Raw genomic sequence first — 26,990 nt, 5'->3', positions numbered from 1 at the left:
TTACAATCTGGAATACATGCCATGATGGAGTAATGACATCAGATTCAATTGCTGCTTTTGAAAAGAAATCGGGTAAGCAGTTTGACAGCGTGTCACTAGACTAAGGGGAACAGACAGGAGAGTAGGATTAGCTGAGACTTGCAGACAGATAGTACAGACACGATGAGCTGAAAAACCTTTTTCCATGCTGTAATCATCCCAAGATTTTCATTCTAAGAAAAAGCTCAGAAACAAAATAGTGTGGATGCTACAAATCAGCCGTTAAAAACTGAAACTACTGCAAGCTCTTAGCATCAGTGTAAAGGGAAGCACAGGTAGTGTGTCACATTGATAAGTTTTGTAATGATTATGCAACTGTGCAATCCAAAAGCATTATAGAGTCATACAGACCCTTCAGTCCACATAGTACATGCTGACCAGATGTCCTAAATTAATCTAGTCCCAATTGCCAGCATTTGACCCAGATCCCTCTGAACACTTTCTATTCATATACTGATCCAGGTGCATCCTCTGGCAGTTCACTGCATACATGCATCACCCTCTGCCCCTTAGGTCCCTTTTAAATCTTTCCCCTCTCACCTTAAACCGATGCCCTCTAGTTTTAGACTCCCCTACCCTTAGGGAAAGGCCTTGATTATTCACCCTATCCATGATTTTATAAACTTCTATAAGGTCACCCCTCCATCTCCGACTCTCCAGGAAAAACAGAACCAACCTATTCAACCTCTCCCTATAGCTCAAACCCTCCAACTCTGGCAACATCCTTGTACATCTTTCCTGAGCCCTTTCAAGTATAACAACACTATTCCGATTGCAGCATTATAACTGGCATGCCAACAAATTCGACTACATCAGTTTTTCTTAGTCAATACGTTCTTAAAATAAGTATATTGATTCAGAAAAAGCAAATTAAGCATAAGAATAGAAAAAAGTTTTCAGGTTTATTGTCAGTCAAAACAGCATTGGCAGTGGTAAATTCAGCAAAGTGGTGCCTGGAGATGATCAGAATTCCAGTTCTGGATCCCTCAGCAAAGTGTATATCGAAATAGGTGAGGTCAAGATTCTATCACAAATGTGATGCACCCATAGTTCAGCTTGAGGATCAAGCTGATTGCATGAAAACCGACAAAATTTTTAAAAAACTGACCAGCTGTCACTACCCATACCCATGAACTATCATGGAACTTGAGTACTGGCGAAAATGGACACATGTTGTCAAAAGTTTTTATCCTTATATTCTTGAGGACAATTCACAAGACGTAGGTTGGTACTGCTGCTTCAAAGTGCCAGGGGCCTGTGTTCGATTCCCCCTCAGGCAACTGTCTGTGTGGAGTTTGCACATTCCCCAATGTCTGCGTGGGTTTCCTCCTGGTGTTCTGGTTTCATCCCATACTCCAAAGCTCTGAAGGCGAGGTGGGTCAACCATGCTAAATTGCCCCATAGTGTTCAGGGATGTGTAGATTAGGTGGGTTTAGTGAATGGGTCATGGTGGGATGCTCTGAGGTTCGGTGTGGACTTGTCAGGCCGAAGGGCCTATTTCCACACTGTAGGGATTCTGTGGAAAGTTACTAAAGTAAAAGGAAGCCATTTATAAAGCAAGAGGAAAAGAAATTGCGCAGATTAGTTGGAAAATGAATTTCAAATAGATAGAGGTGTTACCATAAAGAACACACGAATTCATGATGACTGACAGTTCGGTGCAAACCTTTTCTTGCTTAGACAAGGCAGCTTGACACTGTTTGGTCTAGGCAATTGCTGAGAAACAAACCAGAAAATGGCTGTTATCTAATTTGCTGCATTGAAACAGGCAGTGTGTGCGTACATCGTTAACAACAGAAAGGGAGATGAATAAATTTGAAGGACGGGGCAGGGTCCGAAACAGAACCACAAGCAGTAATTAAGCAGCATTTGAAGGGAAGTAAAAAATGGAGCAGCCGGAGATTCAAACATTTCTTGCCCTTACCCTGCCTGGACGAACTTCATGGCTGTATGGATTGGATAACCATTCGATCCAACAATATTACAACTGGCTTGGCAATGGAGCAGGGATTTAGCTACATCAGTTTTTCCCAGTCGGCACGCGATGTGAAGTGCTGTCTCGCCACTATTGCTCAAGTGATTCACTCCAACAGAGCAGTGTTTGCTGAACAACTGTGAATTAGAAACAGACATGAAAAGGGTGGAGAGAAAGGTCAGGACTTCTCCATCTAATACAGTAGGTTAATGTAAACTGGTTCATGATCATTTAGCCACTTTGCACCTCGGCTCACATCCAGTCCAAATGCACATCAAAGTCTCCCCCGCAAGAATGCCATTAAAATAACTTTGCTAAATAAATGTAGAAAGCTCCAAGCCTCTTTCCAATGGGCACCAGCAGATTGAACAGTCCATCATATAACAATAACAGGCACTAGTGGGAGGCTTGGCACAGATACTTCACTTTGATCTAAGGAATTGAAATAGTAGTAATTTAAAGAGAAACACATGGATTGTGTTAAAATGCCTGTGTTGATTTCAAGTCAAATCTGTTAATTTCAGCAATCTGCTTTAGTCCGTCAAATTCGGAAAGAAACCATATATCACCCTTGTACGAATGTCTCTGAAAGGGAGTAAGATGCGGTCAATCGGTAGCAATCCACTGTGTAAGCATTGAGGTTTCCTTTTGAGAGCAGCATCAACAAACAGAAACAATTAGAAATCATGGAAAGGATGCCTGTGCTGGCAATATGAATGCAGAAAGGTAACCTTATATACTGCTTTTCACGATCCCCTGCACTAAAGCACAACCCTTTGCACAGAACAGTGGAGATACCATTCAAAGCATTAATAAGATTGATGAAAAATGATCTCGTTCATGCTTGACGATTAAGATTATCTTCATAACAGTTATTAAAGTTAATTTATTACATTAAAATTGTAAGATGACGGTTAGCATTTGGAATATCAACGTGTCAAGACTTTGTCTACCTTTCACAACTGTTTTTACCTTCCCCACCAACCTTGCTACCTGGATTCATACGTTTCATATTAAAGCAAGAAAATTTAAATCCAGCCACAGACACTGTTCAATTAATCAGCTTCTGGGTTGTCCAAAGCGACAATAGAAGATTTGATTCAGATAGTGATAAATGATGCTCCAAGATTCTTTTGATATTTCCTTCTGTGGCAATAGATGTTCAACAAACGCCAGTATTCAAGAGATTTTTGGAAGCTAGGCAATGGCCAGAAAACATGGGAGTGGTTAAAATACAGCAGAAAATGATTAAACACCAATTAGTAAACATGACTAGTGCTGTACCTGGGGAGTTGAGTGTCTAGGAAGAGTCGGCCTGCAGTTTGCAACAAGGCGGTCATCCAGCAGTAAAACTAAATCGATTCTCAATATTGCCCACAATACTGTCTGGACTGTTGTCTACTGCACACACATCCTTCAATGCTAAACCATAATTCAGAACATTAAAAAAACAGGAGGAATAGGACAAGCAGTTGTTGGAGCCTAGCCTGCCATTCAATAAGGTTGTGGCTTAACGTCTACATTCATTCCAATTTCCTAATCAAACCCCACATTCCCTTGATCTATTTGCCCCTGCATTGGTTTTTTCTTCTCCCCTCACACTGCTTCTTTTGCCAATTACTTTAAATCTAGCCATCTCATTTTAAAAGCCTTTTTACGAGCAGAAGTTTTTCCTTACTACACTGTCCAGACTCATGATTTTGAACACCTCTATCAAATTCCCATCTAGCCTTCTCTTCTCCAAGCAAAGTCGTCCCAACGTTTCCAATTGGTCTTCTTTACTGAAGTTCCTCAATCCTGAAACTATTCTCATTTTGTTCAATTTCTTCACATTCTTTCCTAAAGTATGGCACACAGACCCAACTCAACACTCCAGCTGAGAGTAAACTGGTGCCTTCTACAAATTCAACTTAACCTCCAAACTTGCTCTTGTGCTCAATCCCACTGATTATAAAGCGTAGGATACCAGATAACAAGGTGTAGAGCTGGATGGACACAGCAGGCCAAGCAGCATCAGAGGAGCAGGAAAGCTGACGTTTCAGGCTAGATCCTTCTTCAGAAAATGTCAGATCTCAGATTCTCCAGCATCTGCAGTTCCTACTATCCCTAGGATACCAGATGTTTTATGTGCCATTTTCTCAAATTCTCTGGCCACTTTCAATTATTAGTGCACATATTCTGTCACTTATCCACCAATTAATTCCACTAACTTCTGTATGCTTCTGTTGAAGGTTTAAACTACATTCTCAGTTTTCAATGCTTCCAAGTTTCGAATTGCCTGCAAACTGTGCAATTCTGCCCTGTACATTGCTATTTGTGAAACTTAATTTCAGAATTACTGCAGCAAAATCTTCAGAGTTAAATCAGCAGGACGATTTACTTGTTTATTCAAAACCAAGTTGTGAATATCACAACACACAAAGAATCATACAAGGAACAAAGAAAACAAAAGGAAACAGGATCCAATTAAGAACAGTTTAAAAAACAAAGAAACCGACAGACATTAATTCAGGTGATTTTTGTCTCAGTCCAAGAGTCCAGTGAAGGTTAGGGTTATCACCGGACCTGAAACGTTAACACTGACTTTTTTTTCTTCACAGATGCTGCCAGACCTGCTGTGCTTTTCCAGCAACTTCTGCTTTTGTTCCAGTGAAGGTTCTTTTCTCTTGGAATGTGGATTCAGGCAGGTTCAGCTGACTACAGGCAGAATCTTTTCTGTCATTGTTGAAGACACAGCAATGCAGTTGATCAATTTTTCAGGTAAATACAAGGTTTCTTCCAGAAACTATCCCACAAAAAAGAGGTTGAGGGTTGAGATTTTAGTCCAATTTGGCATCTGACTGTAATGCTAGCAGTTTTGAAATCCTTACTAGACTGGAGTAAGGTTATCCAGAAATTACAGAAGCTAAGGTGAGAATCTGGTTATGTGATTGTTTCTGGATGAGCCAAGTTTCAACTTGGAGGGCTTTCTATCCGTTTAGTCAGACTCAGTGTTCATTTGTGGAAGGGCAATGGTGAGCCATGAGCATCATTTCACATAAAATGACTTTCATAGCTCATATGCAGAGATATCTCATGTCATTCTATCTGACCTTTCAAGGAAATATACCTTGGTTGCTTTTCTATAGACAACCTAAACCTTATGATTTATGCACAATGGTTGCTTGTCCCTAAATGGTCTCCTAATGATGCTTGATTCACTTCATTTCCAATAACAGATATAGTGGCTCTCACACTGGACTGGAATTACACCACGGTAGAAAATTCTCCTGAATACATCTGGGGAACTCTTTGCCCTATATTTGCCCTTTTCACTGCCACCATCCAAGTTTATAATTGACATTTTTTATTCAATCATTACAACTACAATAATTCTTGCATGTTTCTATAATGGAGCTTCATTGTTCCTTACTTCTCAGTAAATCAATTCTGTACGTGACCTCTCTGGAGCATCCTCCACATTCAGTAACACAAATGTCACTAACACATCTTCGCACCAGAGGTCTGATCATCCTTAACTATTGCCACACAACCAAAGATGCCTACCACTCCATTCCCCGTTCACATTTTGGAAAATCAGACCACAACGTTGTGCTCCTCCTCTCAGCTGGCAAGCAAAAACTGAACAGTTAGAACCCAGTATAGTGCTGGTCTCGGGAAACGGAAGGGCTTCTAGGTGACTGCTTAGAGTCGGTTGACTAGAATGAGTACGCCACTACCTTTACAGGCTTCATTTGTAAGCGTACAGATGACTGCATGGCGAACAAGTTAATCCAACTGTCCTCAACCAGAAACCGTGGATGAACTGGGAGATCCACTCTTCCACTGAAGTCCAGATCGAAGGCATTCAAATCAGGTGACCCTGACCTACACAGGAAATCCAGGAACGACCTTCATAAGGCCATCAGGGGCACCAAGAAGCAATACCAAACTAAGCTTGAGACCCAGACTAACCACATAGGACATCCATCATTTGTGGCGAGGGTTACACGACATACACATCCGCAAAGCAAAGTCGAACAGAGCCCAGTCTATCATGCAGACCAGCCTCTCATCCACTGACTTCAGCTTTACATCCCGCTGCACTAGGAAACCAACAGAATCAAACCCCTCCCACCCCAGTTATACTGTCTTCCACCCTCTTCCATTGGGCAAAACATATAAAAGTTTGAATGCACACATGAACAGATTCAAGAACAGCTTCTTCCCTGCTGTTATCAGACTTTTGAATGGGCCTCTTTAATGTTAATCTCTCTCTACATCTACTGTAACACTGTATCTCACACTCTGTTCTGTCATCCTGTTGCACTTGTATAGTGCAATCTGCCTGTAAAGCATGTAAGACAACACTTTTCATTGTAGCTCAGTACACATGACAGTAATAAATCAAATCAAATCAAATGAATGCCCTCCATAATCATTACTGCAACTTTTACCTCTTTCCTTCCTTTCCCTTCTTTCCTCAAAAATCTTATATGAGCGTTTTCCAAACTTCTTTTTCCCCGCTTTATGACCCTATTTTGATGTGTGAAAATTGCACTGACCTCAAAGATCCTGGCAGGCGAACACATGATAGGTGCAGTTCAGACCTCAAGAAGCAGTCCGTTAGCCAAAACCCACCTTTTCTTAAAAAAAAACAAGAATTTAAAGAGAACCATGCAACCATAAGCAGCCAGTTCGAATTCCAGGGAATTCGGTTCCAGTTCTATTTAGGTGCAACCCTCCCAGCCTCCAAAAGTGATCTCTCTAGAACTGGTCCCAGTGAACCAACAATCATTCTTCCAGCCAGATAGTCATCTGTCTTATCCTGTGTAACATGCTCTCTCACATAGTAGTAGGAGTGATTCAGCGATCAGTGAAGTCCTGCTTGCTACTTTAGTACCGAGTTTCCCAACTTCTGACTTCAAGACCACCTCCATTTTTCTGCCTATGTCGTGTGGACCACAACTGCAGGCTGCTCACACTTCCCACTGAGGGTGTTCTGCAGCTTTTCAGTGACATTCTTGAGCATATCAAGCAGCTGGTCAACACGTCAACTTGGACACATGTCTCAAGCTGCAGAGACAGTAGTCCTGACAAGAAAGATTTGGATATTAATGTAGCTAAATAAAAATCACACTCTGGACCTCTCAATAACATTACAGTATTCACACATTGCTCGTGCTCATAAAAGATGCCACCCTCAATTACTTCTTGCAATTAAACATATATTTATCATTATATCTCGCTGCAACTTAACCTTTCAATAATTTCAGGAAAACTCATTATTCATTCTCACAGAGATCAAAGACTTTTTGTTCTAATTAATGAACCTAGAAGAGTCGGTATTCTAACACATTGACAAAGAGATGCTCAGCGCATTCTAGTGTCATGGGAAGTACAATATAAATGCAAGTTCTTTCTGTCCTATACATTACTAAGCTTGAAAAGAATACAAGACAAGGAAAATCATGAACTAATCATAAGGCAATATTTTAGTTTAAGTATTTTAAAGGTTGCAGGAGACCAGGAAGATAAAAGAAGACAAGTACTTTCACAGTTCACAGTTCCTGAGAAAGAGAAGTAGTATGAGCATTTGTGCATGGAGTATTGATTTCAACATAGTGAAGATACAGAGCAGAAGTAACAGCATGTGGGTTGCTGTACTTGGAGCTTCGGTCCAAGAGCTTACAATTCTTTACTGTTCTAACAATCCTCCAACTCAGTGTGGCTAATTGCTGAGTGTTATGAACAAATTTGTTTACACAATCCTCTGGAACTTGGCAGCTCACCATTACAAAGGGAACAGTTTGACCCATTTCAGGTCCAGAGGGACAGTGGGTTTCTCATCAAATGTGCACATAAGTCTCTAATTGCACAATATGCGGCACAGAAATCATCCCAAGCAAACTGCATATCGTTCCAGTTTCAGCGAGAGTAGAAAGCTCATTAAACACGAAATCTGTCTCTGTACACAACACTACAAATGGCTGGCAAGGGGAGCAGATAAAATAACATCCCTCCTGCAAGTAGACTAAACACCTGTCACTACCAATACTTTGCTCCTAAATACTGCCTCATAAATGGTAGAAGTCTGGGTAAAATACAGTTTAACATTTCTATAGCTCTTCCATTTTGAACCTCAAGGGGCAAAGAACAGGCATTTTTGTTTCACTTCAAACTCTTATAAAGGTCTAAAGGAAAGAAACTTTATAAAAGAATCATGTACCTTTTTACTAACATTCCAGTACCAATGTGCCACCACAATGTTGGGTTTAAGGATAATAAAATGTGAGGCTGGATGAACACAGCAGGCCAAGCAGCATCTCAGGAGCACAAAAGCTGACGTTTCGGGCCTAGACCCTTCATCAGAGAGGGGGATGGGGGGAGGGAACTGGAATAAATAGGGAGAGAGGGGGAGGCGGACCGAAGATGGAGAGTAAAGAAGATAGGTGGAGAGGGTGTCGGTGGGGAGGTAGGGAGGGGATAGGTCAGTCCAGGGAAGACGGACAGGTCAAGGAGGTGGGATGAGGTTAGTAGGTAGCTGGGGGTGCGGCTTGGGGTGGGAGGAAGGGATGGGTGAGAGGAAGAACCTGCCTGCCCTGGTCGACCCATCGTCTCAGCCTGCTCCTGCCCCACCGAACTCATCTCCACCTATCTGGACTCCATTTTCTCCCCTTTGGTCCAGGAACTCCCCACCTATGTCCGTGACACCACCCACGCCCTCCACCTCCTCCAGGACTTCCAACTCCCTGGCCCCCAACACCTCATATTCACCATGGACGTCCAGTCCCTGTACACCTGCATTCCGCATGGAGATGGCCTCAAGGCCCTCCGCTTCTTCCTGTCCCGCAGGCCCGACCAGGCCCCCTCCACCGACACTCTCATCCGCCTAGCGGAACTCGTCCTCACACTCAACAACTTCTCTTTTGACTCCTCCCACTTCCTACAGACTAAGGGGGTGGCCATGGGCACCCGCATGGGCCCCAGCTATGCCTGCCTCTTTGTAGGTTACGTGGAACAGTCCATCTTCCGCACCTACACAGGCCCCAAACCCCACCTCTTCCTCCGGTACATTGATGACTGTATCGGCGCCGCCTCTTGCTCCCCAGAGGAGCTCGAACAGTTCATCCACTTCACCAACACCTCCCACCCCAACCTTCAGTTCACCTGGGCCATCTCCAGCACATCCCTCACCTTCCTGGACCTCTCAGTCTCCATCTCAGGCAACCAGCTTGTAACTGATGTCCATTTCAAGCCCACCGACTCCCACAGCTACCTAGAATACACCTCCTCCCACCCACCCTCCTGCAAAAATTCCATCCCCTATTCCCAATTCCTCCGCCTCCGCCGCATCTGCTCCCACGATAAGACATTCCACTCCCGCACATCCCAGATGTCCAAGTTCTTTAAGGACCGCAACTTTCCCCCCACGGTGATCGAGAACGCCCTTGACCGCGTCTCCCGCATTTCCCGCGACACATCCCTCACACCCCGCCCCCGCCACAACCGCCCCAAGAGGATCCCCCTCGTTCTCACACACCACCCTACCAACCTCCGGATACAACGCATTATCCTCCGACACTTCCGCCATTTACAATCCGACCCCACCACCCAAGACATTTTTCCATCCCCTCCCCTGTCTGCTTTCCGGAGAGACCACTCTCTCCGTGACTCCCTTGTTCGCTCCACACTGCCCTCCAACCCCACCACACCCGGCACCTTCCCCTGCAACCGCAGGAAATGCTACACTTGTCCCCACACCTCCTCCCTCACCCCCATCCCAGGCCCCAAGATGACATTCCACATTAAGCAGAGGTTCACCTGCACATCTGCCAATGTGGTATACTGCATCCACTGTACCCGGTGCGGCTTCCTCTACATTGGGGAAACCAAGCGGAGGCTTGGGGACCGCTTTGCAGAACACCTCCGCTCAGTTCGCAACAAACAACTGCACCTCCCAGTCGCAAACCATTTCCACTCCCCCTCCCATTCTCTTGATGACATGTCCATCATGGGCCTCCTGCACTGCCACAATGATGCCACCCGAAGGTTGCAGGAACAGCAACTCATATTCCGCCTGGGAACCCTGCAGCCATATGGTATCAATGTGGACTTCACCAGTTTCAAAATCTCCCCTTCCCCCACTGCATCCCTAAACCAGCCCAGTTCATCCCCTCCCCCCACTGCACCACACAACCAGCCCAGCTCTTCCCCCCCACCCACTGCATCCCAAAACCAGTCCAACCTGTCTCTGCCTCCCTAACCGGTTCTTCCTCTCACCCATCCCTTCCTCCCACCCCAAGCCGCACCCCCAGCTACCTACTAACCTCATCCCACCTCCTTGACCTGTCCGTCTTCCCTGGACTGACCTATCCCCTCCCTACCTCCCCACCTACACCCTCTCCACCTATCTTCTTTACTCTCCATCTTCGGTCCGCCTCCCCCTCTCTCCCTATTTATTCCAGTTCCCTCCCCCCATCCCCCTCTCTGATGAAGGGTCTAGGCCCGAAACGTCAGCTTTTGTGCTCCTGAGATGCTGCTTGGCCTGCTGTGTTCATCCAGCCTCACATTTTATTATCTTGGAATCTCCAGCATCTGCAGTTCCCATTATCTCTGGGTTTAAGGATCCTTGTTTTATCCATTTCATTTTTAGGCGTGTTGGTTCATAAATTCAGGATTTAGACAGCTCAAAGACCTTTTATGAAGTATGACACTGCAGGTTATTTAAGAACTCACATCAAAACGAACAACTTTTATTTATATAGTGCCAGTAACACAATAGAATGTTCCAAGTTGCTTCACAGGAGCACTGTAAACCAAGCCATGAGCAAGTCACTAAAAGGGATATTAGATGACAAAAGGTTAATCTGAAACGTGAGTTGTCCAATCAGTGTCTCAACTTGTAAAGATCACATCGTTTTATTTGTGAATATTTTAAAATGTAGACTGATTTGAGAAAGAACTGTTTTGAAATCAGGGATTTACAAGAATTGCTGTATGGCTTAAAAAGCATCTAACTTGCATCGTTTATACATCTGCTGGCACAAACAGTAATTGAAGCTTAGTTTGCAGACAAACTGGAGCTGAGGGGTTGTATACAGAGCTTTGGTTGGTAACAAGAAGCTTGTTTGTTTGCAGTCTAGTGACCAGTATACTGCCTGCCAACAGCTGCGTGATTGGTTGTCAGGTCGCGAACAATACACAGAAAAGCTACACAGACTAGCAGCAACAAAAATATAGTTGCTGGAAAAGCTCAGCAGGTCTCACAGCATCTGTGAAGGAAAAACAGAGTTAATGTTCAGGTCTGGTGACCCTTCCTCAGAACAAAGAGGAAGGGTCACCAGACCCGAAACGTTAACTCTGTTTTTTTCCTTCCCAGATGCTGCCAGACCTGCTGAGCATTTCCAGCAACTATATTTTTGTTCCTGATTTACAGCATCTGCAGTTCTCTCAGTTTTTATTACAGGCTAGCAGCAGCCCAGGAGCCCCCTTTCTTAGTTCACTGAAGTGAAGGCCTCTTTAAGCCTAAAGAAAACTTGTTTATCTTGCCTTCAACAGTTGCTGTAAGCTGTGACTTTTAACTGATAAGTCAGAAACCTTTTACAAGTAAAATGAGCCACCCTGTGCGTCTCGAAAACCAGTGAATGGATGCAGAAAAGGAAGGCTGAGATGGTCCTTTCTGATCAGCAGGAACCACCTCATCAGATACGGTAAACAAAGACTAGTGAACTGCTTTCCCAGTTTTCCCTCCATGTGCTTGTTGTACTGTCTACAAGTGTGTGTCTGTCTGTAGAGCAAGGTTATAGGGGAATTTCAGATTTAGTTCGTAGAGCTATATGCCAATGGTTTATAACTGATTGCCTGTAGCTAGAGTCGATTTACTTATTATAACAAGCAATTCAAATTAAGTACACAAACTTGGTCTGTGCTTTCAGTCAACCTGAGTCTAAAAGGCAGAAAAATTTTGGAATGGAACAAAGACAGAAATTGCTGGAAAAGCTCAGGAGGTCTGGCAGCACCTGTGGAGAGAAATCAGAGTTAACATTTCTGAACGATCACTGGACCCAAAACGTTAATTCTGATTTCTCTCCACAGACGCTACCAGACCTGCTGAGCTTTTCCAGCAATTTCTGGTTTTTGTTACTGCTTTACAGCGTCTGCAGTTCTTATGGTTTTTAAATTTTGGTATGGTACGTGGCCTGTATAATCTGTATCCTTTGTAATGTCTCCATGAATAGCAGAGCTTGATTTCAAGCACACTACCCCAGGAGCTGCGACAGCTAGAAACTTGAAAGAAGCAGGTTTATTACTTTGTCAGTGCTAAGTTGGTTAAACTTAGCCAAAACTGACTCTCACTGTAGACAAGTGTTGCAGATAGCACAAACAACAGAATTATATTGAATTGCTAAGAATAAAGTTTGAGATTTGCAAGTCTTTGCAGCTTTTACATTCAAGTTGTCTCACTAATCAAAAACAGAAGACAGAGACAACAGAATGGTGAATTACATAGGCGTAAATCAGAAAAGGTAACATCGAAAAATACACAGGCAAAATATACTCCATGGACTGTGTCCACCATTACAAACAGAAGGGAGGAATCCAAACACTTGAGAAAGTGTTGCTCAGAGACATGGGACTGATCTTGGCAACAAAGATCTGAACTTTGAAGGAAGGATTGAGTGAACTTGAAGAGAATTAACCTTACAAAGGTAAGGAAATGGAAAAATATCAGGAAGTTACGTAAAATTTAAACTGCCTTTAACACATTTTAACACATTAAAAGTCAAAGTTCATAGTGATATCAGGGAAAGAAATTCCAGTTTGAAGCTTAAGCAAAACTTTGATGACTTTTAAAGAACTATCAGACGCTGCTGGGAGCAGCAGTTTAAAATATTTCTGTATGGATAAACTGAGAATAGTCAATCTGTGATTATTGAGATTGCTGCAGGGAAGTGTCAAGACAAGGTCCTTCAATGATGTAGTCATGAGAATAAACTGCTCATGACCAGAAACAGAAACAGAAGTAGTTGGATAAGTCCAAGAGGTCTAGCAGCATCTGTGAAGAAAAAAAATCAGAGTTAAACGGGGGGGGGGGGGGGGGGGGTGTCTAGTGACCCTTCTTCAGAACTGATGGTCACTGGGAAAGCGTCTGTTTATATGCTGAATATAGGCAGCGGGACGGGGTATGCAGTAAACATTGGGATAGATCTCCGAAGATAGAAGAGCAGCTGAATAGACACAGGATTTGGTAATAATCTGGCCAGAAGGGTTATATAGTTGTTAATGACTAACAATAGGTAATGTGTAATGGCAGACTATGTGATAACAAGGCCTGGTATGTGGAGTAGGGGTCTAGGACATGGGAGAGTTTAGGCCCTAAAATTACTGGACTCAATATTGAGTCCAGAGGGCTGCACAGTCCCCAAGTGGAAAATGAGGTGTTGTTCTTCCAGCTTGCATTAAGCTTCCCTGGAACACTGCAGCAAGCCAGAGACAGTTGCTGGCCAGGGAACAGGGCAAGGTGTTAAAGTGGCAAGCAACAGATAGCTAAGGGTCTTTTTTGCGAGCAGAACATAGATGTTCTGTGAGGAGGTCACTCAGTCTACACTTTGTTTCTTCAATGTAGAGGAGACCACATTGTGAGTAGCGAATGCAGTAGTCTAGATTCTGGAAAGTTTAGGTGAATTGTTGCTTCAACTGCAAGGTACGTTTGGGCCCTTGGATAGTGGGGAAGGAGGAGATAAATGGTCCGGTGTTGCACCTTTACCGGTTACAGGAGAAAGTGCCATGGGGCTGGGGGGTGAAGCGAGAGTGGACCACAGTATCCCAGAGGGAACGGTCCCTGTGGAAGGCAGACAAAGGAAGGGAGAGGAATATGTGTCTGGTGGTGGCATCTTGCTGCAGGTGGTGGAAATAGTATCTGATGATCTTGTGGATGTGGATACTGGTGGGATGATAAGTGCTCATGACCAGGTTCAGACACTGGAAGCAGCCACTTCAATCAGGCAGAAGGTTGGTTAGTACACTTGGAATGTCATCTTTAGTGAAAAGAGGACATATACACTATTGATAAAGTCAGTTAGGATAGCTGTAGAGTGCTCACTGTTTACATGGTTTCAGGTGTAACAGTTTGATTCTCTGATGCTGTGTCTCGATCGCTGAGTTTTAGTCAGTATCTACCAGGCTTTTGGCTGAGAATTTGCCTTTTACAGATTTTCCAAACTCATGAGCCAGCCTGTTGAAAATATCAGTTCTTAGGGTTTGTTTCATTGATTTTGCATTTTTTTTCCACTTTCTTTTATCATCCTCTACTGTTTCATTTTGGTTTCCCAAAATAACACAGTTGTTTGCAAACTTAAGTTTCAATTCTGAATGGCATTTCTTCAAATCGAGCTTTTTATTCTCTCAGTGGTCTACAATATCTGTTTATTTTTATCTTTCTGTGACCATTTTCCAGAGTCACACTCTCCCCGACGTCACCTCCTGTCCGCCCACCAAAGTTCATACAACCAGACATATGATCCTTGGCACTAACTACCCATTCTTAGCACCATTTATTTTGTCAAATGCCCATGATTCAATGTGAAACTTGACTGCTTGCTCCAGGGGATGTATTGACTATTGTGAGCAAATACATTTTTCCATTTGTGGAAGCAATCATTGCAGGTTTGTAATGCATCTTACTGCAACACAGATCAGTCAATTCAATGTAGAAAGAGTTTTCAGCTTTGGAAAGATGTTTTAAAATCAAGGTTTCCATTTCACAAGCATTTCAATCCAAAGCCAAATGATTGGAATGTCAAAGACACAGAGATGATCACACGGAAGCAGATCATTCAGTCTAACTCATCCGCGCCAACCAGATATCCTAAATTAATCTAGTCCCATTTGCCAGCATTTAGCCAATATCCCTCTAAATCCTTCCTACTGATCCACCAAGTACTAAAAGCTGAAGGTGTTGACCCAACAGAACAAGGAAAATCAGACTGGGCAGTACTCTGAGCACTCAAATGTACATCTCAAGCTAACAAGAAAAGTTATCCAAAGCCTTTTTTATATGTTCTACAGCCTGTTGCCTATGCAGAACCAAAATGTTAATCAAATCAGAATCTACATTAGCAAAGAGTAAAATCCAAGTACAAAACAAGTGCCTCCTGCCAAGTTCTTTTCCAAGACCATAAATTATAACTATAGCATAAAATCCTCCCTTCCTTGGGCCAATAAGGAAATGGCTCAAACAGTGTCTTCATTCCACAGTACCAAATGATCGCTTTTGATAAAAATTCTTGAGTGAAAAGTCAGATAGCAAGGAGGATTATTGGGGTCAACAGGCGCCACAGCCAAGACTGACCATCTCTTCACACAGACACTTCAAACAAGGGTCAGTCAACAATAATCAGAACCCGGCCTGGCTGTTTTCTTAGCTTAAAAGGAGGAGACACAGGAATCACATTTCCACCCACCACTGCTCTCCTGCTTACATCCCACTTCTCTCAGCCCTGCCCAAGCACTGTCAGCAAAAATGTAACCTGGAAGTTTGTTCATCTGACGGTCAAATGAAATACTGATCGAGTGTGTTCAGGCATATCCACATATGAAGAGGTGCACCACAGCATGAATACACTAATGTGCACTTTGTGAAGACCTGAAACAGTCACACTGTGTAACACATCTTAAATATTTCTGCAAAGTGGCACATGCTGCTAATGCTTTCCCCAGCACTCATCTGGACAAACGCCAAGTTGATAATCTGACTTGCCAACCTATCTGCACCCTTTTTCCTGCAGTAAAAATTGTAGTGGTCCTCTGAAATTTGGAATTTTTGCATTAGCTTTGACATGTACAAGATAAATATGTTCAACAACTCATCTTTCTCTTCAGCAAGACCCAAATATTTCAAAATTTTACTTGCCACCATTTGCCAGAGGCAAGCAACCAACTTGCTACAAATCCTCTCTCAATGACAATCTTTTTATACAGAAGAAAACTTGAAAAGCAAGTAGGCCCGTCAGCAAGTAAACTTTTCACCGCTCTCTTTCATAGTCCAGGTGTGACTACCACAATTATAGACTTTCCAGTTCCTTCCAAGTATTGTCCCTCCCTAACTCCTGCATAAATGAAGCAAATTTATCAAGACACCTTTTAGGTTTTATGTTTTCGATCACTGTAGAAAGGACTGAACAATTGTTGTATTTAAGTTCCGGTTTAGGTTCATTAGGTCAAATTGCTCAAAACAGCCATATCACATTTAAGCATTTGTTTTAACATTTAAATGCCACACAACTTAAAAAATGTTTTGACCAAGATGATCTGTTCCTTACTATTTATGAATCCGTCGTCTGAGTATTTCTTACTGAAGTTTTTGCTGAAATTATTGGGACAATAATACACCCTTGCAAAGCACACTTAATGTCAAACAGCTATAAGCAATTTTCCCCGTAATCTGTGTGTGCACGCAGCTGCTCTGAGGTTCCACACACAGTAATCGGTGTTGGCAGGCAAATCGTGGCAGTGGCCTTTGCCACATACAGACCTCAAAGGTCCACACAGCCAGTAAGGAAATGAGTGGAAACACTGATTATAATACATGGTGTTAATGCGTGGTGTTTTGCAGTAACCTGGAAAATTTCACCTCAAAACGCACAATATAAAGAACCTGGCTTTGCACAAAGCTTAGCAAGTATTCTGCTAAAGCTAAACCTGGATAGAGTGCTGGTTTTGCAGAATGCACTGGTTACAAAGAGTGCTGCAGTTGTGGTCAACATACTAGACGCAGGGTAAAATGTACAGCTCTGCTAAAAGCTCTACTGGACAAACTTACAAGAAAAGCACAGCCACAGTGTTACTAGCCATGAAGTTCTGGGATTATAAAGTGAAGGGAGTCAGGTGCATAGCTGGCAAGGTGGTGAAAGCTCTTCACTCTATCTAATCTGTATTGTATCTGACCTGAGTATAAGACGTCATCATCGGCTGCACAGAGACATATCTATGCTCCATTTCTCAGAAATGTCACCCTTCACCTTTAGAAGCACAAAAACAAGTATTAATAAATATATATGCCCACCACGTACACACACGCACCTTTCATAATCTACAAATTAAATTCCCATAGGCAAAATAGTTGATTAATACAAGATCATTTTAACTTGCAATGATTCTCTCTCTCTCCTTTTCCATAATGGTCCTACTATACACTGCGCTATACTTTGAATCCCAGTCTGAAGTGACTGGGAGCACAGCCTGATCCATTTTCTCATGTACACACTTTACAACAGGAGTTCACTTGATCAGAAGCAGAATCTTGGCCTTCATTACCGAGGGAACACTGGCTGAACTCAGCCATTTTAAAAGGGAATCTACTCCTACCTGCAGTCTTCTACACCAAAGAGCAATCTACAGAAGTCAAACTTGTCACTCTAAAAGCAGCAAACTGCTGTAAATACTCGGTAAATTTAACAGGTCTGTGAACAGAGATACAGATGAACCTTGGTGTCAAATGTGGTTTCTATTCTGAAGGTACATTCACTCGAAGTGTTACTGTTTTTCTTTCCACCGATCCTGCCAGACCTGCTGAGTTTCTCCAGCACTTCCTGTTTTATTTCAGATTTCCAACATCAGCAGCATATTATTTTTATATAGCGTTTGTCCCCCATTAGCTTTTATTTAAATCAATCTACAGTCAGATTTGCTACATGTCAGAGTGTAACAGTGTACGCTGTAACTTGGTCAAACTAAGCACCTCAAAGTGTCTGCCAGACAATGGTCAGGTCCTAGCAATCAGCTCCAGCTGTCTAACATTACATCCTCCATGCTGCAACTGCAATTACAAATTCCATTATTAAAAAATTCCCTTTTATTTTTCCTTGGTTGTAAGCTTCACAGAGCAATCTAAAAAATCCACCTAATCTGAAATATCTCTGACCCCAGTTGTGCACTATTTATAAAAATTACAATTTCAAATTAAACCAATACAACAGCACTAAATAAGATATTGCTGATTCCCATTAGTTGCATGATTATCTTCTTCATTCTTTTCAGAAGGCTAATCATCACTGGCAAGGATAGAAATACAGTGAACTATTTCACAAAACATAATAGATATTTCTGTGAGAAGGGTTGGCATTTGCCAGCTAGGTTTGGGATGAGACGTTTACCTCTGCTAGAATACACAATGCATTTTGGGGTAACTAATTTACTTCACAATCTCTGCCCGAATACACTGTGTAATTAGGTATATTTTGTGGCAATTGCAATCTTGTTGATTGTTCCATGAGTAACTCAAGAATTTCACTACAGGAAATAATAGGTTCTTCAAAGCTTGAATCACTCTGATGTCAACTAACACATTTACAAATTTGCAGATAAATTCCATTTAAAAGTATTTTGTACAGGCTGCCAAATTCCCCATCAAGAATCAAATGGACTAAACATCACTTTCGCTATTCCCATTCTCCATACAGCAAAAGTGTGGCACCTCCACAAATAATGTGAGAAGCGGCCCTGGATCCACACGATACATTTCACATTCGATTGAACTGCAAATAGAAGTTGTTTTTTCTGTCTTGGAGAGGGCCACAGGAAATTTACCAGAACGGAAACAGGGATGAGGAACTTCGGTTTGGATAAAGAGACTTAGGGAACCTGAGAGTATTCTCCTTGGAATAAGAGAGAATGAGGCATGTTCTAAAAGAGGAGTTGCAACATTATGAAGGGTCTTGATAGTGTGAATAATCAGAAATTGTTTTCATCAGGAGGGCTGGCAACCAGCAAAACACATATTTAAGATAATTGGCAAAACAACTAGGGGGGAGATGGGATTTTTTTTTGAAATGCACACACTAGAATTCTTTATAGGGTGCAGGCAGCAGAATTAATGGCCACTTTCAAAAACTAATTACATATAATTTTGAAAATATGTATCTGAAAATATTTTCAAAAATCAATAATGTGAGGCAACAGCAAGGTGGAGGAAACTGATCAAAAAGTTCTTTCGAAGAGCTGAAAAGTCACAATGCATTGAACAGCTTCTGCCTGGGCCAGAAAATAAACTGAGTTTATTTTGTTAAACAAAAATGTTTCAAAGAACAAAGAAGAAATGAAAGGCATAGGGAATTATGGAAGCGATTACAGAATTTGGCCATTACCTCAATCATCTGGCAGTTAGACTGACGAGCCGCATAGTGGAAGACAGTTTCCCCATTCTTGTCAGCAATGTCCAACCTGACTCCACATCCATCCACCAGCTCGCGAATGCAGTCAATATCATCCTTCTTGCAAGCAAGATGCAGAGGGGTCATCCCCTCTTCGCTCTCCGTATCATTTATGCAGCTGTACAGAGAACTACATATTAGTCCCACAAGTAATGTGATTATACATATCAAAAATTGAGCATCAATGATATCGCACTGAACAAAATGATCAAGCCAACTGTGTGCCTTCAGGACGAGATGATCTTGTTAGTGACATCACAAGTGTCAGCATCACAGAATAATAAACTGGAAGCCAATTTAATTTTCTACTTTTATTTCTAGACTAACTTACAACTTTTATTTTTGAAGGAGAAATCTTTCTTCCACATGACTAAGTTCTAGCTCTGAGGTTCTCTGTGGCGTTCAAGATATGTCTTCCCTCTCTTCCACAGCAGCCATGCATCTGCTTAGCTTTCATAACTGATCCAACCTCAGTCTTCTATAATCTGTCCCAGTCCATTCCCACAGCAACTGCGCTGGGTTTCTATTAGGACTAACGAAGAGTTGTCCACATGAAGTACTTGTTCTGTTTCTCTTGCCACAAGTGCTGCCTGGTCTGCTATTTCCAACATCTTCTGGTTTCATTTCAATCATAGGTGTGTTACTATATCAAATTGCTCAGGTATATTTGTTGTTGGACATCCCAGAAACTGTCTCTGGCACTAACTTGCTCATAGGGAAAGTCAGGGAGCCAATTCCACAACCATTAAGAGTTCTGATTACAAGTTTCCTTCTACAATTAACATAATCTGTAGGCTTAAAATAAAAATCAGTTAAGTGTTGGTGCAACCTGAGGATTCTCAACTAGACTTCAGGACATCAATTAGTTTATTTGAATTCACTCCATGGAGAAAATTTGGACACAAAGACCAGGCAATGGCTATCAGCAACATGAGAGAAACCAAGCATCTTATCATGACAATAAAACAGCATTACTTTCACTAGATGTCCCATCATCTGCATCTTGCATGCTACCACTAACTAGCAAGTGAACTGGACCAGCCATGTAAACACTAACTGATAAAACAAGTCATAGGATAGAAAATAAAATGTGAGGCTGGATGAACACAGCAGGCCAAGCAGCATCTCAGGAGCACAAAAGCTGACGCGTCGGGCCTAGGCCCTTCATCAGAGAGGGGGATGGGGTGAGGGTTCTGGAATAAATAGGGAGAGAGGGGGAGGCGGACCGAAGATGGAGAGAAAAGAAGATAGGTGGAGAGAGTATAGGTGGGGAGGTAGGGAGGGGATAGGTCAGTCCAGGGAAGACGGACAGGTCAAGGAGGTGGGATGAGGTTAGTAGTTAGGAGATGGGTGTGCGGCTTGGGGTGGGAGGAAGGGATGGGTGAGAGGAAGAACAGGTTAGGGAGGCAGAGACAGGTTGGACTGGTTTTGGGATGCAGTGGGAGGACGGGAAGAGCTGGGCTGGTTGTGTGGTGCAGTGGGGGGAGGGGACGAACTGGGCTGGTTTAGGGATGCGGAGCGGGAAGGGGAGATTTTGAAGCAGGTGAAGTCCACATTGATACCATTGATACCCGCACATCCCAGATGTCCAAGTTCTTCAAGGACCGCAACATTCCCCCCACAGTGATCGAGAACACCCTTGACCGCGTCTCCCGTATTTCCCACAACACATCCCTCACACCCCGCCCCCGCCACAACCGCCCAAAGAGGATCCCCCTCGTTCTCACACACCACCCCACCAACCTCCGGATACAACGCATCATCCTCCGACACTTCCGCTATCTACAATCCGACCCCACCACCCAAGACATTTTTCCATCCCCACCCGTCTGCTTTCCGGAGAGACCACTCTCTCCGTGACTCCCTTGTTCGCTCCACACTGCCCTCCAACCCCTCCACACGCGGCACCTTCCCCTGCAACCACAGGACATGCTACACTTGCCCCCACACCTCCTCCCTCACCCCTATCCCAGGCCCCAAGATGACATTCCACATTAAGCAGACGTTCACCTGCACATCTGCCAATGTGGTATACTGCATCCACTGTACCCGGTGTGGCTTCCTCTACATTGGGGAAACCAAGCGGAGGCTTGGGGACCGCTTTGCAGAACACCTCCGCTCGGTTCGCAACAAACAACTGCACCTCCCAGTCGCAAACCATTTCCACTCCCCCTCCCATTCTTTAGATGACATGTCCATCATGGGCCTCCTGCAGTGCCACAATGATGCCACCCGAAGGTTGCAGGAACAGCAACTCATATTCCGCTTGGGAACCCTGCAGCCTAATGGTATCAATGTGGACTTCACCTGCTTCAAAATCTCCCCTTCCCCCTCCGCATCCCTAAACCAGCCCAGTTCGTCCCCTCCCCCCACTGCACCACACAACCAGCCCAGCTCTTCCCGTCCTCCCAATGCATCCCAAAACCAGTCCAACCTGTCTCTGCCTCCCTAACCTGTTCTTCCTCTCACCCATCCCTTCCTCCCACCCCAAGCCGCACCCCCATCTCCTACCTACTAACCTCATCCCACCTCCTTGACTTGTCCGTCTTCCCTGGACTGACCTATCCCCTCCCTACCTCCCCACCTATCTTCTTTTCTCTCCATCTTCGGTCCGCCTCCCCCTTTCTCCCTATTTATTCCAGAACCCTCACCCCATCCCCCTCTCTGATGAAGGGTCTAGGCCCGAAACGTCAGCTTTTGTGGTCCTGAGATGCTGCTGGGCCTGCTGTGTTCATCCAGCCTCACATTTTATTATTTTGGATTCTCCAGCATCTGCAGTTCCCATCATCTCTCATAGGATAGAAATTCTGCTGCAAGTACTTCACATCCTGACACCCCATAATGTGTCCCCTATGTACAAGGCACCACGCAAGTGCAACATCCATCCAAAGTAGCTTACTTGATCAATACCCTATTCATCACTTTAAGCATTCATTCCCTCTACCACCAGTAAACAGTGCATCAGTGTACATCACTTACAAGACATACTGTTATAACACACCAAGGGACCTTCAACAGAATCATTCACCCTCATGACTTCTGCCACTTCAAACATCAGGGGCAGCATATTCATGAGAATATCTATCATCTGTAAGTTCACTTCTAAGCCACACACCATCTTGGCTTACAACTATGTATTCTTTTCTTTCACTGTCACCGGGTCAAAACCACGAAGCTTTCTTCCTAAATGGCAATGGGTCTACCCACGTCTTATGGACTGCAGCAGTACAAAAGGCAGCTCACCGATACCTTCTTAAGGGCAATTAGGGAAGACCATTAACTGCTGGTCTTGTCAAGAACATGAAACTAAAAGGCCTACAGAGACTGCAAAATACAATTTCCAACTGCTCCAATCTTCTCTCCACCCCCTCAAATACAAAACTAATGATTCAAATTGTCCTTTAGGTCTCAGCAGCTGCATTTTCTATCATGGCCATGAAATAGGCTTTTAAATAGATCTGAAAGTCATGGGTGATACAAGCGTCACCAAGAATAACAGCGATTTTCAGCCCACCCTTCTCCCCATTCTTCCATCTCTCACTATCTAATGAGTAGTTAAACTTCAAGTCACTCAGATTAGGGTTACTATAAATACTAAATCGGACACTATAATTCCAGTGTCCCAAAGCCAGACCTTGTTAATACTGCCTTTTTATCATTTTCTGGAACTTTATTACTTTGGTCCTTCTCCCACCCATCCTTCAAGGATACTTCTCGATTTACTTCTACAGTAGCCTTTTTGTCTCCATCCTAACAACAGAGAGATCAGTGTGCTTTCCCTCTGGGTGCAGTTTTCCTCTTGATTTTCAGTGCTGGGGAAACCATTTTCTGACTGAAGTCAGCATCTAGCATTCATACTCACAATTTAATGGAATTAAGGTAAAACACCTCTTACATGCTATATCCCTCAGCTTTGAAAATACATCCCTAAACTCAACATTCTGACATTTCCAATTTTTCATTTCAGACCATCCTGTTAAGCTTGTATTACATAGTATTACAGATTCACCCGTAACAAATTGACTGCAGCGGTTCAAGAACGCCACTCAATAACACCTTCTCAAGAGAAATTAGGGATGGGCACTGAAGTGCTGGCCCAGCCAGCAAAGCCCACATTCAATTAATGAATTTTAAAATGCTGAATTTCAGGCAGTTGGTTCTAGGCCATGAATTCATTTGGAACTAGGAGAGTGCAATTACAATATTAACTACTTCACAACTATACATAGGAAACACAAGGCAGACATTTACAGTGCATGCACCTCCCTCTACATCTTCCAGATAAATCCATACCACATAATATGATTGTGGCGAAAGCTCTCTTTCATGCTCATCTCTACAGCTACGTGAGCCAAAGACCAGTTTGGATGGCTTCGCAAACAGTCAGTCAGCTGTTGCACAGTGTCAACTTTCAGTGAGTCTGGTGAGATCTCATAAAATGGCCTTATCTTCGTTGCAAACTGTACGAACATTGTTTTTGCCTCCACTTCAGAGCTCACCTGGAACAACCTGTAGAGACACAAGACACAAAAACAAATCAATTTCTAATGAAGCTACATGTTCCTTTTCTTCAGTCTTTCCTTCATATTTGGACTGGTAGTGATTTTGGGGCAAGAATCTCTTCCCTTCCAAAATCATTTTTCTGACTCAGACGTTTGGTCTGCAATTTTCAAATGCTCATTACAGTGCACTGGTCACACAAAGCTTCTTTTAAAAGGAGCTCAATGTATTCAACAATGCACCTCCTGCTGGTTAAATGATCTTACCTTTTGCCGCAAACAAATTCTCTCAAGGGAAGGAGATAACTGGAGCCAAAAAAACTTTGTGGCTGCCAACCCAAGAATCCACTGGCTCTGCCTTGCACCTCAACCAGTGCTGCTTTATGTACATCAACAGGCCCTAATAAATTACTCGGAAAATCTGCAAGTGCATTGAATTGGACCTAATCATGGGGCAGTAAATAATTGGGACATAGTAAATAGGGAGTAGAGCCAAAGGATTACATCTCTCTGTATAGGGGGTTGTAAGCAATGGAGTTCCCAATGATTCTCATGTGTCCTCATGCATACCAAAAGGACGTCTAGAATGTTGGCCTTTATCTTGAGAAGGTTGGGGGAATTCAAAATTTCGGAACTTATGCTTCAGTTGTATCAGATCCCATCTGGAGTAATGAGCTTGGATCTGGAGCAGGGAGAGACATCATGACCACTGGTGCCTCTCCTGTTTCTGGAACCCTTATCCCCTGACCTCACCCACCTCTCACCCTCAATGTTTAACCCTCCACTTCACATCACTCAAATACCCAGAACTGGAAAACCATTACAGCGGGGTTGAGCAGTTTTGTTAAACCTATTTTTGTATTCTAAGCCTTTAATTCTAAATTGAAACTAACTACACTCACAAATACCATGAAGCAAAATACAAAAGTGCAAAATACTGTAGACACTGCAAACAAGATATAAAATTGATTTTTCAGAGGCTATGTTTTCGTTTTCAAGAGCTTCTTTTTCATTCTCACTAACTCTTCTATTGAATGATGCATTCACATAGTAACATAACCTTCTGCATTTGTGTTGATGCATGGTGATTTAGGGCTCATACGTAAGCAAAATTGGAAGAATTCAGTGATATCCTCAAAAATCACTCCCTCATTCAACATAAAGCACAAAGTGAGCATTAATTTATGAGACAACACAGTATTTAAATTGACACAAGACAATATCATAAGTTAGTAAAAATTATTTTCAAAATAACTAATACATTTATTGATGTAAAAAGATATCACCATAAACACACCCAGCCATAGACTGGTCAAATCAGCAAATGTATTTCAATCACATATGCACGAAGTTAGAAGATTTTAACCAGACTGTTGTAGAGTCATAGAGCATGGAAACAGACTTTCAATTCAACTCTTCCATACTGACCAAATTTCCCAAACTAAACTACCCCCAATTGCATCCATTTGGTCCACACCCCTCTAAACCTTTACTATTCATGTATCTGTCCAAATGGCTTTTAAATGCTCTAACTGCACCTGGATTTACGACTTTCCTCTGACAGTTCATCCAAAATATAAACCACCCTCTGTGTGAAAACACTGCCCCAATGCCCCTTTTAAATCTTTCTCCTTTTCCCTTAAAAAATGCCCCCTTTGTTTTGAACTCCTCTGTCCTATGGAAAAGACTGTTGCTATTCACTTGATCCATGCCCCTCATAATTTGATTATCTCCTGCGCTCCAGTGAAAAATGTTCCAGCCTATACGGCCTATCCTTACAAGTCAAACCCTCCAGCATCTGCAACATCCTGATAGATCTTTTTGAAAACTCTCCAATTTAATAATATCCTTCCAAAGCAGGGTGACTAGAACTGTACACAGTACTGCAAAAAAGACCTCACCAACGCCCTGTACAACCTCAACAAGATGCCTCAACTCCAAACACAATGGTCGGGCAATGAAATTACGACTCTTTTTATGGTATCTCAGATTTAAATTTAACAAGCGTCATAATGTTCATTGCAATAATGTCCACTGCATTTTGCCCAGACAATAGAGAAACTTTAAGCTAGAGATTCTACATACATTGCCTCAGTAATTTCAAGATTAGTTGGCTTCCAGTTAACCGAATGATCCTTTGGTTGGTAGATTTAAACCTGTCTCCAGATCTTGCAGCTTCCCTCTCCATCCCAATGCACCTTGCACTCCCACTCTCTACCCGAGAGACTCATTCACCACTATCTCGCTCACTCTCACTCCAGAACCACTGAAACCCAAGGTGCTTCTGCGATTGCAAAAGTCTACCTTCACCCGAACTTGCACTCAAACCCTGGCCTTCCAAAAGTTGGCCCTCTCAGTGTCAGCTTCAAGCAAGGGGCTCACAGTTCAAGATTCAAGCCAAAAGACAGCTCCAGTTCCCTTGGTAACTGCCTCAATGCTTGATGTTTCTCCAATAAAAAGCGGATTTGTTCACATGGTTATTACTGACTTAAGCTAACTACTGATTCTGTCAGCAACAACCATTGGAAAGAAACAGCCATGACTGGAAGAGCAGTTCCTGGTGGCCCCTGTGATTGAAGGTTCTAGGGCGCCATTGTTTACAGGCCTTACAAGTGTGCTGAAATTTGTCAGTTCCTTTTGTCCTTTAGTAGACCTGCGTAAACTTGAGTACAGTCAAGGGCAGTCTACATCACCCAGGATGCACTAGCTGTGAAAATCAATGGTCAAGGTCAACTGGATCTCAAGCACCATCACGTTAGGGACCCATCACGTGTTGGAGAAGTTTGTTGAACATGATGATTTTGCTATTCCAACTTGCTTATCTCACTGAGTAATGAACTTCAATCACATCTCCAAACAATTTTAAGAAGTTTGCTGGAAATTAAGAATTTGATGTGCGTAGTTGTTTGTCTCACTGAGATTTGCAATTTAGTAGCATCTACAATGGATTTTACGCATTTGCCAGTATTTTGGAGAAGCTTAGAATAAATGGTAATTTGGTGTTCAACTTTGCTTTTCTTTGTAAGTTATCTCGCCTTTCATGCACTCAAATTGTTTTTAATTCATTCATGGGACATGGACCCTTCCCTCATTGCCCTTGATTCTGAACACATCACAGCCAGTGAAACAGAGACAGTGCCACCCAAACCCAGCTCCCCACTGAAGGCAAGGGCCCAAGTGATTAGCACGACAATAGCATAATTAGGAAGTCAGTTTATTAGGTCAAAACCTGGAACTCCCTTCCTAATGGCGTTACTGGTATAACTGCACCAAATGGGCTGCAGC

At 43.0% G+C, this 26,990-nt stretch overlaps 1 protein-coding gene across 5 annotated transcripts in view; it reads right to left on the bottom strand.

Annotated features, from left to right (window-relative positions):
• Nucleotides 1–26,990, bottom strand: part of pla2g6 (phospholipase A2, group VI (cytosolic, calcium-independent)) — a 74,519-nt gene that overhangs the window by 30,637 nt on the left and 16,892 nt on the right. For all 5 annotated transcript variants that reach the window (XM_048521384.2, XM_059640494.1, XM_048521385.2 and 2 more), the window contains 3 exons: nt 23,500–23,715; nt 19,141–19,324; nt 1,964–2,151 (listed from right to left, as the gene is read on the bottom strand). In XM_048521384.2, the coding sequence (XP_048377341.1) occupies nt 1,964–2,151; nt 19,141–19,324; nt 23,500–23,715 (588 nt within the window). The remainder of the gene's footprint in view (nt 1–1,963; nt 2,152–19,140; nt 19,325–23,499; nt 23,716–26,990) is intronic.

Source organism: Stegostoma tigrinum, chromosome 38 (assembly GCF_030684315.1).
Source record: "Stegostoma tigrinum isolate sSteTig4 chromosome 38, sSteTig4.hap1, whole genome shotgun sequence".
NCBI classification, from domain to species: Eukaryota; Metazoa; Chordata; class Chondrichthyes; order Orectolobiformes; family Stegostomatidae; genus Stegostoma; species Stegostoma tigrinum.
This window is presented reverse-complemented; position numbering and strand designations above follow the sequence as displayed.